The following is a 15,926-nucleotide window of genomic DNA, read 5'->3' as shown; positions in this document are numbered from 1 at the left end:
TTTGAATATAATACTTACTACCCCGTTCATTTGTCACGATTTTGTCGAAATTGGTGAATACAAAGCGGCAAACTGGAACAGCTAATATTTACAGAATTAACACGTTCTCAGAATGAAACATTGTTATGCACTATTAATAAATATACCATACACAAAATACCTAATCTTGACTGTTGTGACATAGTGCTGTCAAAACTGAAATCTTAACATTTTTACTTAAGCTGGCTTAATAGTCTCTGTTAAGCTATTTATCTAGAGAGTAAGAGTTTGCTTTTCTTGTCTTTCAAACACTGTTTAAGCCGCGCTTTACCTGAAACCAAGTTTTTAATGGCTGCTGGCAGTTTAGTGAAAATTTGTTCCTGAATATTGGACCCCTTTTTGGACCAAAGTAAACAGACAGGTATTGTATTTGGAAGGATGGTGATTCCCGTTTTCATCTGGCCATCCTGATGTACGTTTTCCGAGCTTTCCGTAGATTACTCCTGGCAAATGCCAGGATGGTTCCTACTATAAGACCACGACAGACATTATTTTGTTGTTCGTAACTCGTGATACCATGACATGTCCATATCCTTGGAAAAGTTATCCACGGATGAGTCCTACTACTACAACGTTTAGAATGATAGAAAAGATTCCTGCTTTCAGCCATTTCTGGTCAGTCAACCGCCACATGTTTGGATGAGAAACTGCCGGGCAATAGTTTGCTGGGAAGGGAACCCATTCTACATATGAGCGGGGGGAAATTAGAGGAATAATTTCACCGAGCTGCTTACGGTAGGTAAAGAGTAATGTTTGGCAATGTCTATTATCCGTGATAGATATGAACACTATGTACCTCTCGTATTGTCTTTATTTGAGATTAAGACATTATCACAGAACTGGCCTTATGCAACTTGGGGAAATAACTGAAAACCGAAAGGTATATGGCTTTTTGCGGGTTTGAATCTCGCTTTAGCTACATAACCGTCTAGAAACTATATGCTGGTTAATATCTTACCCCCAGTTCCACGAAGGTACACTATGTAGAAAACTGTAGAAGGAATAAACTGGTGACTAGATGGTGGTGGTGATTTCCTGAGAAGAAACTGAAAATATTGCTCAGTCCAAATACGGTGCGGCCCGAAGACTGGTTCACGGATAGAGAGAATGCTGGCTAAAGACATATCTGTAGGTGATGCAGCTGTAATTTATTCATCCCAATGACAACGCATGATGGGTAATGGAAGCTTAGATGGTACCATCTAAAGATTTTGTAGGCCACAGATGCTTCAGGCATAAAACACTGCCAATGAACTAATCTGAAAACTATAATTATAAAATTTAACAAAAGAAAGTGCATGAATTATAACACTAGATCGAAATAGTGAACTTTCAAGTACACATGCAAAAAGTTAAACCACTTTATCACTGGGGGGAAAAAACCATGATATTCCCGATTTGGTTCTTTGCTTCTTAACGGAGCTCTGATCCTAATCGGCATTGTGTACGGTGCAGTTCCCCACCACCGATTTACAGAATTAAAACGGGCGAAAAACAACTTTTCTGTCACACCGAACCCTTTCTTTGTGTTAATTCTGGGGGCGTTAGAAAGCACAATAAAATCGGATATTCATGGCTTAGGAAGTAAAGGAATATTTTCTCGTTCAGATAACTGATGCGTCTGAGTTAACAATACGTTACAGGATGAACTTCAGACTGCGGTTAAGGACGATTGGCTAGTTACGGGCGGGTTACTTCACGTCAGGAAACGCTGATGTTAACTTCCGACACTACCGATGAGATATTATTATTGGTCCATCTTTAACTGTTTCACAAAAGTCTTCCGTTTCCGAAACCAATACTTTACCGTGTAATTACGAGTTAACAGACTACGGCTATAAGACGATACAGCGAACCCACGTATCGATGTACACATTACAACTAAAAGTAATCTCTTTCATTTATCAACAATCGACGACGAAAATATATTTCTTCCTCGGTTGCCAGTAGATTCGATGAAGTAGCCAAACGCGATGAATATCTACCCTTACGAATTGTATGTATTACATTACGAATTGCTGGCCTATTTCAGTTCACAGTAATCTGGTTCTCCTAACGAGTCTTTGAAATCCTGGATGTAGCGTATGTGCTTGCGGCGAGGAAACCATTAACGACAGCTTTCCCATCGATATATCTTAAAATTCCATCGATGTTTCAATACTGGCTCTATTCTACAATCGTAGGGTGTACACGACAGTGCAAGTCTTTTCTCAGTTAATGTCATCCAAGCCGAAAGTGATCACAATTTCAACGGGAAGAGAAATGAAAAGCAAAGAAATTAACAATGATCTGACAGAACTGCGGTTACAAACCAACTTCTCAATTAGGTCTAATTATTTATTGTAAAACTTTACGTAAGTATATCCCTTAAAAGAAATATTTAATGCCGGCTCCCCTGTCTCACTGGTTATAAAATATAATAAGGAGTATGATGCAAATAAAAGATTTGTACGGCAAACCAGATAGGACTGTAGACCTGTCCCCAACTCTCAAAAAGCGTCCACGGGAATCACGACGTAACTTCGTCTTTTTTTATACTTCGGTAAAGCGCAAAAGTCTGAATACGCCAGAGAGAGAGAGAGAGAGAAAGAGAGAGAGAGAGAGAGAGAGATCCCGAAACTCCCTTAATGAGGGGGAAGCGCTCTTAGGTGCCTAGTCTGTTAAGTACTAAACAATAAAAGATAAAATAAAGTCTAGCGTAAACAGAACCATGCCGATCCGTTCCGTTAACGCATTGTTTAACACAAAAATTTCGCCTAAAACCTGTAATTTAGAGTCTAACTTCCGATCGATGCATTTTTATAGCATGATCGGAAGTCTGTTGAAAAGCAATGTCGCAACATTTTAAAGTAATCGTAGATAAGCAACTAATTTCTATTCGCACTATTGTGTCAACATTGTCACGCTGGTTCACAGTTTATTCAGTTGTCTTGTGTGAAATAAATACACTAAGCAATGTTCAGCGCTACTGCTTATGCATCTACGTAATCACGTTTTGACTCAACAATACAATATTCCCAAATTTATTTTGTTCCCACTGTTTGAAAGTTTTACACAAGTTTTTTTTTTTTTAACTCCTCTGAACATCTAAACGCAAATACATTCATAGTGTACACAGTTGATAAGTACTGTACGCGCCGGTTCATCGCGCCAATAGCTCCCTGGAACCAATTTCTTAATAGGTTAATTGTTGCCTCTGCTTTAATGAACTTAGATACTAGGAACAAACCGAACGTTTAATCTCTCGAGTGGTGATACAATTTGTATAAAGCAAAACAATAATATACATATGCAGTTTCCCCATTAAAAACTAAATAAGATATAAATTTCTAGCTACCCGAATCTACAGTCCCAAAGAAACGTAAACATGTAGTAGTGCTTCCTCTTTCGGGAAGGGAGGCAACTAAACATTCCACCAGTGGCTCATGCACCCACTGCCCTCCCCTCTCAGCACTGCTGCGATCAGTCGCAATCAACAGCCTGGTGCTCCGGCGGCTGAAAATCCTCCGAGGTGTTTTTAGTGCCGAACTGCACAAACGAACATGTCTTCTAAGATAACAGTCCATAGTACTTACGTTTTGCGGGGGACACTCCGTGGCCTTTCCTTCGCGGCATGTCACGGTTTGACGTAACGGGAGTCGGCAGGATGAAAGTTACGGTCCAAGGATACACCAACACAGCAAAAAATTAGGTGAGGAAACCTCTGCTACCACCGGCAATCACAGATCATAATAATTAAAAAGTAAACGTTTTGAGAGGAACTACCACATATCAGAGATTCCAGCACAGGTGGGGGTTTCCCCACATTTTCGTGCACTTTGCATCTGTTTCTAAATTGTCGCACATGTGCGAAACGTTTTTCGCACTTTCAGGTACTCATTTCCACATTGGTATGCACATGTTCATCTTCTTGCACTCGTTGCATCGAGATCAAACATGAATAACAAACACCGATACACTCACTCCGCTTCGCTAGTCACTCCGACTCTAGTTTGGCTCTCTCATCGTCCTTCAGTCCCTCCCCACCGTTTGTGACGTCAGGGATTCAGGAACTTGACACCTTGTGCTCCCCGCGGCAACAGGCATTACGATCCCTCGCAAACGCCATCTTGCGACGTGATCATAAACCCGTTGCCACGAGTAACCTCCTCCTGCTCCAGCGTTGTGATATTGACTCGTCAGAGTACATACGAAGGAAAGCTACTTGAAAAGAAGCTGTTTAAGCAACAGCAAGTATGGAACGCAAACAATCATTAATTTCGCGTTCCTTGTTTTCATAGCATATTGAATCAATCCTTTTGTCATCTTTGGAATTATTGCTTAGAAAACGATTTTTGTCGTAATACCTCTGCGCTTGAATATGAAACATATTTTTGAGGACAATATTTTTACTTATCCAACTATATACAATCAATATACCCTAAATATTTCTGAACAATCTCAGTATTATTTTAGCTGAAGATCGGGCATATTATCCTAGCGATTTTTATCTTATTAGGAAGTTCTTTGGAATGTTTAGTGACATCTGATTGGAAATTCTTTGTCACGAAAGTGTGTTGGTTTTGGAGACGTGAGGTTGCAGGTTTAGGAAATTTTCTTTTATAGGTGAAAAATGCCAGCCGGAGCTCCGTTATTTGGTAACATACAGTCACGCTCACAGAGCAAAAATCTTGTGGAATGTAAAGCAGGAAAAATGACATTGAAAGGAAAAATGGTACACCCCGACAAGAGGAAAGGACTTCTATACGTTTATCAGTCAGATGATTCGTTGATGCATTTTTGCTGGAAGGATCGACAGAGTGGTACTGTAGAGGATGTAAGTATATAAGTAGAAAATGCTAGTATTCCTAAGTTTTTCGAACATTCAGTAGCCTTCACCTTTTTCTCCCCTATTTTTATATGGGAAATAGGCCTATGTCATAAAATGCGTTTTTTAACAGCAGGTTGAAAGTTTACCAAAATATGTTACTACTTCATTGTGCTATGACATATTGAAATAAGGACAATGTTGCTTAGTGTTTTCTAAAGTAACATCACATTTTTTGTTTGTTCATGTTTCGCTTATGGCAGTGCAAGAATTGAAGTCAGCTATACAGACAGGTCTATTCCTTTTCTAGTGGATCGGAAAGAAGGCTAGAGTTGATGACTATGATGCCATTACAGCAGTAACAGTCCCCATACCCAAAAAAGATCAGAAACAATGGTAGGAGATAATTCATGTTTTTTGGAAGTCAGTAACCAACATCTTGTAAAAGACAAACTGAATATTCATTACAAATTCAACAAAATGTAGAAGAGTGGCAGTTAAAGATCAAATACATAATTAATTTCAGTCTAGCTAAATATGTTCCAAATAAAGTTAAAAGACCACCTTAGCTTAGTGTGCAACTTCAGATACAAGTTTGTGAATCAACACATCTGGTATGCTTGGACTGTTAATGAGAATGAAAGGAATCTTTTAGAGAAAACCTAATATCACTCAAAAGGTGGTTTGTGGGTGAAGCCTTCGGTGTTTACCGCAATCAGATCATTGTGAAAGGTCTGTAAGGAAATCCTGATGAGCTCTGGCCCTATGTGACATCTATGAATTGTCCAAAATCTTCCATAGTCTTTCATAGGTAAGTCTGGTGTTAAAACTTACAAGTGATGAATATCCCCACTGTTAAACTGTGCGTCATAAAAGCTGTTCACTCAAAAGGTCATGCTATGGTGCCCACACAAAGTATGCTAAAATTAACACTCCTCTTATTAAAACATTATTTAGACTGTTCCAGGTAAGCAAGCAACCTGGTTGTGATGGAGTTTCTATGAAACTTCTGCATTGTATTTGTTGCACAGAGAGGCTGTTTTCTCGCTTATATTTATGAAAAATCTTGTACAACTCGTTCTTTGTCATATGTCAACAGTAGCATTCATGCCATATTAATGAAAAGGTTCAAGAATGAATGCACAGAATTACAAGCCAGAGATTAACATACTGTGAGTAGAGTGGGTCGACACAAGCGTCCGATCCCACGCGTCTGCTTTGACCCGTGACGTAAGGGTGTTGTCGTGTGTGACGTCATGACGGCGCGGAGTTTGGTTTGAGTGTGGCTGTCTCCAGTTCTGTTTTATCTTATTTTATTTACTTTTCTGATCTGTTCGTTCTATCTCATGAGATTTTTTTTTTTTTTTTTTTTTTTTTAAAGACAAAAAACACTAATCAGCTACTGAAGCATCTTTATCTTCTATGAGTTGCAGGGGTTACGACCCCTGGGGAGGTAGGTGGGTATTCATGCATGGCTGTCTTCACTTACACGTTGTAGTTACGCAAGGTGTCTAAATTTGTTTATATTTAGTTTGCCCCCTACCCAAAACACCCCATTTCCCGCACTTGTCCCGTTAGTGTCATTAGGCTTCTTGTGGAAAGTGTGTGTGTTTGTTTTTGTTTCCGCCATATTTGTGACGTCATGGGTCAAAGCAGACTGGTGGGATCGGACGCTTCCGTATTTCCAGTAGAGTTGTGCGAGGCCCTACTTTTGTGTGATGTTGGTATGTTGGCCAATGTGAAATAACATAGTAGTATCCAGAAGGAATATTAGTAATGACTTTAGGCCATGGGACACAGACTTCTGTGCCTGAACTTTGTTCCACGGACTTCATCTGAATAGCAAATAATGTGGGCCTTATTTGCCATATTTCATATAGATGCAATGAGTTGCAGAACTTAAGGTGTTGAAAATAGGTTTGTGACATTGAAAGACAAATTAAATACGATTAAGTGGGATATAGCCAAGGTAGCTGAAGTGTTGTGTAAACAGGACATGTTTTACTTCACAGGAACAAAGCTCGGAGGAAATTTAGGTTTTGATATAGGTGGATGCCCTAAACAAGAAAATTAAAAAGAATAGTACAGATATTGAAGAAATTTGATGGAATAGCAGGACTGAATAAAAAATAAACAAGACACTCAGTGGAAAGTTTCCAGTTGTATGCATCAGTATCTTCACGCTTTTATGAGAACTTGTAAGAATGGTAATACAGAAGCGTGCAGTTCCATCCATCTGCCTTGACCCATGACCTTACCAATATGGCGGATATGACCATTCTCAACGTCTCCACTACGGTGCCTATGACATCATACCATAAACGACAGCAAACACAAAAATACATATAAAACCAACACACATCTCTCTCCGAGAATATAATCAAACTAATGGGACCAGTGCGGGAAATTGGAGGTTTTTGGGTGGGGACAAACTAAATATAAACACACACACACACCACACCACACCACGATCCCAAACCACACAAGAATAAAAACCAATGACTCCAAAAATTATAATCACACCGCAACTATCGATACCACAAAACCAACACCTGAAACAACAAAAATTGGAATCGGACACTTTCCTTGACCTATATAGGTCAACAGCAGCTCACGATACCAAAACACACACAGCTACAATGACATTGAAATCGGACACTTCTCTTGACCTACATAGGTAAATAACATACCAAAACACACACAGCTACAATGACAAATTGGAATCTGTCACTTCCCATGGCCTATGCAGCTCAAATACAACTGACGATACCAAAAAAATTGAAATGGAGTACTTTTCCGTAAGATAAATAAATCAAACACAAGTGCTGGTACCAAAACATCAACCACCAACACATGCAGTAAATAACACTGACCCAACAACACATAAAAACCCCACCGAACGCCATAAAAAGCGAACAATAGACCCAAAGAACGATAACTTACTGTAAAGAACAGACACTACACACTAACACCCATCTTGCATATGCCTCATTTCAATGTCTCCATCACAAGCCCAAAAAGTTGCAGAAACTTAATGACAGACAACATGTCGTCCCCAATTTCAGTCCACAGATGTCCACTATTAAACTTAGAAGTAATATGCATACCTAACAAAAGAAGCCACAAATTGAATTAAATGACCTACTGCGTGACAAACCAATAATATCAAATGACACTAAAATAACATAAACACAACGGAAACTTAATTCTTAACTCATTGAAACTAATTTCCGTTCTATAACAGTCACGACTGATAAATGCACACTTCAAGCACCGACACTCAGTACACCACCAGAGGACACCACCAATCACAACGAGACAACATCTACAAACACAACACACTCATAAACTAAATGCCGCGCCATCGTGATGTCACACTCACAACACCCATACGTCACAGGTCAAAGCCGACGGGTGGGACCGACGCCTCCCTTGACCTGCTGAATGACTGGAAATTTCACTGCAAGCTGACACAGGCTTTTATTTCAGACAAAGTATAAAATTAAGCAACTTACTCAGGGTAGGATACTAGATGTTAGAGATCATATGTTAATGTTCCTATTTTATTCATAATATGTTTCCCCAGAAAAAAATAGAGAATTGATTTGGCAAGGGTGAAATGGAAATAAAAATGAAATTGACCCTGTTTTATCAAACAGAAAGGAAATTATACAAGTAGACAAGAAGTTCACATCCACAGAGATAGTAATTGAAGCTGCTTGTGAGATTGTTTGGGGAAGGCTTAGTATCAGGGATGGGCATATAATAATGATTGAATCCTTCTATCACCAACCATACTCATCTCTTGATGCAACAAAAAACTGTAGAGAGAACGTCAGTTCACTTTTACATAAGTTCTCCAGTCATACTGTAATCGTCAGTAGAGATTTAAATCATCCAACAATTGATTTGGAAAACTACGATTCTGTTAGCAGTGGGCATGATACGACATCCTCTGAAACATTACTAAATACCTTCTCTGGAAACTATCTAGAACCAATAGTTAATAACCACACTCATGGTGAAATTATATTGTGTCTAATGACAACAAATAGACCTGACCTCATTGAGGATGTCCACATTGTATCTGGTATCAGTGACTGTCATGTGGTTGTGGCAACAGTAATTACCAAAGTACAGAGGGCAACTAAAACGAGCAGAAAGATGTTTATGTTCGGTAAACTAGATAAAATATCAGTAGTGTATATCTCAGTGGTGAACTGAAACTTTCAGCACGAGACAGGAGCATGTAGAGGAACTCTAGCTCGAGTTTGAAATAATAGTTGACCATGCACTGCATAGATATGTAGACAGTGGAGCAATTCATAACAGGAGGGAACCTCCATGGTATACTGTTACTGTAAAGAAACTTCTACAGAAACAGATGTTTTGCGTAATTGGTGTAAAGCAATGTGTGTAGCTATAGACACAGAGGAGCTGAAAGACACATGTTTGGCTGTCATGAGAGCATTGCATGATGCCTTTGGTGACCACCACAGCAGGATGTTATCAAATCATATATCACAAAATTCAAAGAAATTCTGGTCTTATGTAAAGCCTGTTAGTGGCGTCAAAGTTAGCGTGCAGCTGTTAGCAAATGAGGTGGGAACTGAAACAGAGGGTAGCAAAGCAAAAGATGATATACTTACCTCTGTTTTTAAATGTTCCATTACAGAGGAAAACCCAGCAAAATTACCTGTATTTAATCTTCATATCACTGAAAAGATGAATGAAATAAGTATTAGTGTTAGTGATGCTGATGCTGAGACAGCTGAAATCTTTAACCCTCGATTGGTCACACCAATTTTTGTTTCACCAGTGGTCGCGGGGTTGGCTTCGTCAACCTGCCATAGTTTTCATTAAAAATGTGAAAAGTTCTACTATAATATGCTTGCTACTGAAAAATAAGTTTATTTTGGTTTTTTAATTAATAGAAATACAAATTTTAATATTAAACCTTTATTATTTTTAAAGATAGTTGCAAAAGCTAATTAAAGAATCCTAGTTTTTCATTTAACAGTACATTCCTAACACACAAGATAAAGTTAAATCACATTTGACCTGCATTTATTTCTCAGTACATGTTACTCACACAGCATTTATTGGATTATACTCTCTTGATTGAACATGACTACATTGTTTCTATGTAAAAACAGAGTTTACTCATCCTGTTCCTCTATCTCATCCACAGTGCTACATGCACACTTTTCACACACAACTGTGGAATGCTTCTTGCATACAAACATCTTACACTGACTACAACAAATCGTGGTGACATCGTTTTTTCTGCCGCACATAATGCAGTGACTCTTCTTTTTGTTTGGAGGTTCTTGCAATTTATAAGAAAATATTTTGAGATAATTTGGAAGCATCGAAATGTGGGATCTTGTAACTAAATGATCTTACATAAGTTGTTGGAACAACTGTTTCAAAAATAGCCTCCCTAGTTTTTTGGGTTTTCTGCGTTTCAGGGAAACAGTATTTGGGCATTGATACCAGTGATGTTTAGTAAAGCTAACCTTACAACCATCATACACCTTCTTGTTACTCGTGCAACAGAATATTTACTCCGCATTTGATTGACTGTGTCAATCCCTGCTTTTGTCATGTTGTAGTCCATGATAATGTGTGGTTTATTGGTATTTTCATCAACTGTGCGTTCACTCTTCATGGTGCTAAATAGAAAGACACATTTGTTTCTTTTAGGGACATATGACACCAGTGGGATATCCTTCTGGTATCTAAACAGTGAAGACCCAATGTTCCTGGATTGCAGAGGTAGGAATTGCTGTGGGATTTTTGTTTTATTTTTCTTCAGAGTTCCAAAGCATATGACGTTTCTCTGCAAAGGTGACTGCCAGTGGATAACTGGTATATCAATTATCAAAAGTAATATTCCGATTTGATCCCAGCAGAGGTTCTGCCAGACGATATACAGTATCGTATGGTTTATTTGACGCTACGTAAGGGCCATCTGGTTGTGTTCCGCAGTACAGTTCAACAGATGCTGTATAGCATGTTTTGGCATCACAAATAGCAAAGAATTTGAAGCAGTACTTTGCTGGTGTGTTCGGTATGTACTGAACAAATGAACATCTCCCTCTAAAGGTGTCAGAATCTCATCTATGGTTACAAACTCTCCCAAACTATAGCTTTCCTTACAATTGGTGACAAATTTATCTAAATATGACCTGATTGCTGCTAATTTGTCTTTTTCGCATCTTTGTGTTGTCAATTTGGCATCAAATCTCGTGCTTCTGAGGAGAAATGACAACCATCTGTATGACATGCAAGCTCTAAGGATCTTCATACCAGTGCCATCTTTACTCCAAAGTTCTTGAACATTTGTTTCATTTCTGCCCTTCAGGCCAGTCAATATAAGCATTCCGATGAGAGCATATATCTCTTTCCTAGAAGTTTCCTTCATATCTCTCTCTAGAATAGATGTTCTCTGATACTAAGTTTCCGATATGCAAATTGGTGTATTCCACAAGTGATTCAATCATATCTGCACTAAAAATCTTATTGAATGCTTTCACTTCTTATCCCTAGCAGACCTCTTCGGACAAGGTAGAATTTTTACTATATTTTTTGAGGGCATTTTTGCCGTTTTGGCTCTTACATGTTCCTTAGACCTCTTAATTTTGCCATCTTTACCAACAAAATACTCACACATAAAATCAAAATTATCATCACAATCTTCTTTATCTAGTTATGACGTTGCATTTCCTCTTCAATATGTGTGTGCCCTTCTCCCTCTAAAGAAACTACTTCTATTTCTGATTCACTGTTGTGATCATTAACTACTATTTGTTCTTCTTCATCGTCAGACCAGTCAGGTTCGGAGCACTTACTGTCATCCGAATCTTCATTTAGAAGCCTTTAAATCTCCTCCCTTGATAACCCTTTTTTTGAAAAAGTGCCTAAAAGTGCAAATAAAATTAAAACATAGTTGCTAGTGAAAGATTTTAATCCAAAATAAAGACTGTATTCACAATAACCATATAAAAATACTAACATTGCACGTTGCGTGGTTGACTCAATACACCAAACAGAACATGGACTAAAATAAGCTGCAGTTGTTGTCAGTGTGCGAGTGCTACAAGCGCAGCAAAAATGGAAGTGACCGACAGAGGTCCAGCTTGAAGATAGATGGAACCGCCAGCACTGCAACAATGCGTATTTTGAATTCAGAGCGAAGAAACAAACTGTGGTTTACTCAGTCACCAATGTGACCCCTCGAGGGTTAAAGTTGAACAAAGATCAAAGGCCCAATGGAATCCCTGTCAGTTTCTATATTGAATTTGAGGCTGAGTTAGATCTTATCCTAGAGCCCTGGAACAAAAATCTGTGCGCAGTTCTTGGAAAAAGGCACAGGTTACACAAGTCTACAAGAAGGGTAGTAGAACTGATCCACAAAACTACCATCCAATGTCCTTGACATAGATTCATCTTACAACATATTGTGTGCTCAAACATAATGAGATATCTTGAACAGAATGACCTTAATGCCAACCAGCATGGATTCCGAAAACATTGATCGTGTGAAATGCAACTCGCACTTTTCTCACATGATATACATAAAACTTTGAATCAAGACAGTCAGGCACAAGCAGTATTTCTTGATATTTGAAGTGAGTTTCAGTGCCACACCTACACTTATTGTCAAAGGTATGATCATATGTGGTATAAAATGAAGTTTTGACTCGATTGGGGACATTTTGGTAGGGAGGATGCAGCATGTTATGTAGGATGGAGGGTCATCATCAGATGTAGAAGTAACTTTGGATGTGCCCCAGAGAAACATATTGGAACCCTTGCTGCTCCTGTTGTATGTCAATGACCTTGCAGACAATATTGATAGCAACCTCAGACTCCTTGCAGATGATGCAGTTACCCGTAATGAAGTAATATCTGAAAGAATCTGCATAAATATTCAGTCATATCTTGATAAGATTTCAGAGTAGTGCAAAGATTGGCAACTTGCTTTAAATGTTCAGAAATGTAAAATCACACATTTCTCTAAACGAAAGAGCATAGTATCCTATAACTAATATATCACTGTTGCAACTGGCCAACTCATACAAATACCTTGGTGTAACACTTTGTGGGGATATGAAATGATCACATAGGCTCTGTTTTGTTTAAATCAGATGACAGACTGTGATTTATTGGTAGAATACTGGTGAAGTCTAATCAGTCTACAAAGGACATTGCTTGCAAATCTTACATATGACTGGTCCTAAGATATTAAAAAAAGCGTGTGGACCCGTACAAAATACAACTACATCTACATCCATACTCCGCAAGCCACTCGACGGTGTGTGGCGGAGGCTACTTTGAGTGCTCCTATCGGTTCTTCCTTCTATTCCAGTCTCGTATTGTTCGTGGAAAGAAAGATTGTCGGTATGCCTCTGTGCGAGCTCTAATCTCTCTGATTTTATCTCTATGGTCTCTTCGCGAGATATACATAGGAGGGAGCAATATACTGCTCGACTCCTTGGTGGAGGTATGTTCTCGAACTTCAACAAAAGCCCGTACCAAGCTACTGAGCATCTCTCCTGCAGAGTCTTCCACTGGAGTTTATCTATCATCTCTGTAACACTTTTGCAGTTACTAAATGATCCTGTAACGAAGCGCGTTGCTCTCCATTGGATCTTCTCTATCTCTTCTATCAACCCTATCTGGTACGGATCCCACACTGGTGAGCAATATTCAAGCAGTGGGCAAACAAGTGTACTGTAACCTATTTCCTTTGTTTTCGGATTGCATTTCCTTAGGATTCTTCCAGTGAGTCTGTCTGGCATCTGCTTTATCGACGATCAACTTTATATGGTCATTCCATTTTAAATCACTCCTAATGCGTACTCCCAGATAATTTATGGAATTAACTGCTTCTAGTTGCTGACCTGCTATATTGTAGCTAAATGATAAAGGATCTTTCTTTCTACATATTTGTAGAACTTTACATTTGCCTACATTGAGATTTAATTGCCATTCCCTGCACAATGCGTCAATTCGTTGCAGATCCTCCTGCATTTCAGTACAATTTTCCATTGTTACAACCTCTCAATATACTACAGAATCGTCAGTGAACTTCCGATGTTATCCACAAGGTCATTTATATATATTGTGCATAGCAACGGTCCTACGACACTCCTCTGCGGCACACCTGAAATCGCTCTTACTTCAGAAGACTTCTCTCCGTTGAGAATGACATGCTGTGTTCTGTTATCTAGGAACCCTTCAGTCCAATCACACAATTGTTGGTCTGATAGACCATATGCTCTTACTTTGTTCATTAAACGACTGTGGGAAACTGTATCGAATGCCTTGTGGAAGTCAAGAAACACGGTATCTACCTGGGAACCCGTGTTTATGGCCCCCTGATTCTCTTGGACGAATAGCATGAGCTGGGTTTCACACGATTGTCTTTTTCGAAACCCATGCTGATTCCTACAGAGTAGATTTCTAGTCTCCAGAAAAGTCATTATACTCGAACATAATACGTGTTCCAAAATTCTGCAACTGGTTGACGTTAGAGATATAGGTCTATAGTTCTGCACATCTGTTCTACGTCCCTTCTTGAAAACATGGATGACCTGTGCCCTTTTCCAATCCTTTGGAACACTATGCTCTTCTAGAGACCTACAGTACACCGCTGCAAGAAGGGGGGCAAGCTCCTTTGCGTACTGTGTGTAAAATCGAACTGGTATCCCATCAGGTCTAGCGGCCTTTCCTCTTTTGAGCGATTTTAATTGTTTTTCTATCCCTCTGTCATCTATTTCGATATCTACCACTGTGTCATCTGTGCGACAATCTAGAGAAAGAACTACAGTGCAGTCTTCCTCTGTGAAACCGCTTTGGAAAAAGACATTTAGTATTTCGGCCTTTGGTCTGTCATCCTCTGTTCCAGTACCATTTTGGTCACAGAGTGTCTGGACATTTTGTTTTGATCCACCTACTGCTTTTGACATAAGACCAAAATTTCTTAGAATTTTCTGCCAAGTCAGTACATAGAACTTTACTTTCGAACTCATTGAACGCCTCTCGCATAGCCCTCCTCACACTACATTTCGCTTCACGTAATTTTTGTTTGTCTGCAAGGCTTTGGCTATGTTTATGTTTGCTGTGAAGTTCCCTTTGCTTCTGCAGCAGTTTACTAACTCTGTTGTTGTACCACGGTGGCTCTTTTCCATCTCTTATGATCTTGCTTGGCACATATTCATCTAATGCATGTTGTACGATGGTTTTGAACTTCGTCCACTGATCAACACTATCTGTACTTGAGACAAAACTTTTGTGTTGAGCCGTCAAGTACTCTGAAATATGCTTTTTGTCACTTTTGCTAAACAGAAAAATCTTCCTACCTTTTTTAGTATTTCTATTTATGGCTGAAATCATCAATGCAGTAACTGCTTTACGATTGCTGATTCCCTGCTATTGAATGTATACTGAGAAGAGCACCACGAATGGCCACAGGTTTGATCTGTGGGAGGGTGTCAGAGATAGTGAAGGAACTGAGCTGGAAGACCCTTGAAGATAGACATAAACTATCCCAAGAAAGTCTACTAATGAGTTTTCAAGAATTGTCTTTAAAGGATAACTCTAGGAATATACAACAATCGCCTCTGTGTCGCTCACGTAAGGATCATGAGGATAAGCTTAGAACAATTACTGCACGCATAGAGTAGAGAGATTCAATCAATCATTCTCCCCACATTCTGTATTTGAATGGAACAGGAAGAAACCCAAATAACTGATACAATGGGATGCAGCAGTTACCAAGAACCTCATGGTAGGTTGAAGAGTATAGATGTAGTGTGTAAAATGTGTTTGGAATTTGAGTGGTAATAGACTCTTAAAGTCCAAAGCAAAAATACACAAAGCTAGAAATAGATTGAACTCATCAAACAGAAATCCAGATGTGGAGGTTGACAAATTCTTTTCAGAGTAAGATGATGTACCAGATCATACATAGCAACAAGTTCAGTGTCTCAGAAAGTATAGACGATACTGACGTTACTGGGGCAGAAGTATACAAGAAAGGTACTTGGACAAACAGCAGAAGTTTTTACAG

The 15,926-nt window shown here is 39.0% G+C and overlaps 1 protein-coding gene and 1 long non-coding RNA gene across 4 annotated transcripts in view; one reads left to right on the top strand and one right to left on the bottom strand.

Annotated features, from left to right (window-relative positions):
• LOC126162442 (uncharacterized) overlaps positions 1 to 4,044 on the bottom strand; it is a 317,276-nt gene extending 313,232 nt beyond the window's left edge. The window contains exon 1 of the long non-coding RNA XR_007535075.1: positions 3,615 to 4,044. This is a non-coding gene — a long non-coding RNA (uncharacterized LOC126162442). The remainder of the gene's footprint in view (positions 1 to 3,614) is intronic.
• Positions 4,045 to 4,564: 520 nt separating this feature from the next.
• LOC126188934 (proteasomal ubiquitin receptor ADRM1-B) overlaps positions 4,565 to 15,926 on the top strand; it is a 98,058-nt gene continuing 86,696 nt past the window's right edge. For all 3 annotated transcript variants that reach the window (XM_049930669.1, XM_049930678.1, XM_049930658.1), the window contains exon 1: positions 4,565 to 4,855. In XM_049930669.1, the coding sequence (XP_049786626.1) occupies positions 4,652 to 4,855 (204 nt within the window). In that variant the 5' untranslated portion in view covers positions 4,565 to 4,651. The remainder of the gene's footprint in view (positions 4,856 to 15,926) is intronic.

This window comes from Schistocerca cancellata, chromosome 1 (genome assembly GCF_023864275.1).
Source record: "Schistocerca cancellata isolate TAMUIC-IGC-003103 chromosome 1, iqSchCanc2.1, whole genome shotgun sequence".
Lineage (NCBI taxonomy): Eukaryota > Metazoa > Arthropoda > Insecta > Orthoptera > Acrididae > Schistocerca > Schistocerca cancellata.
This window is presented reverse-complemented; position numbering and strand designations above follow the sequence as displayed.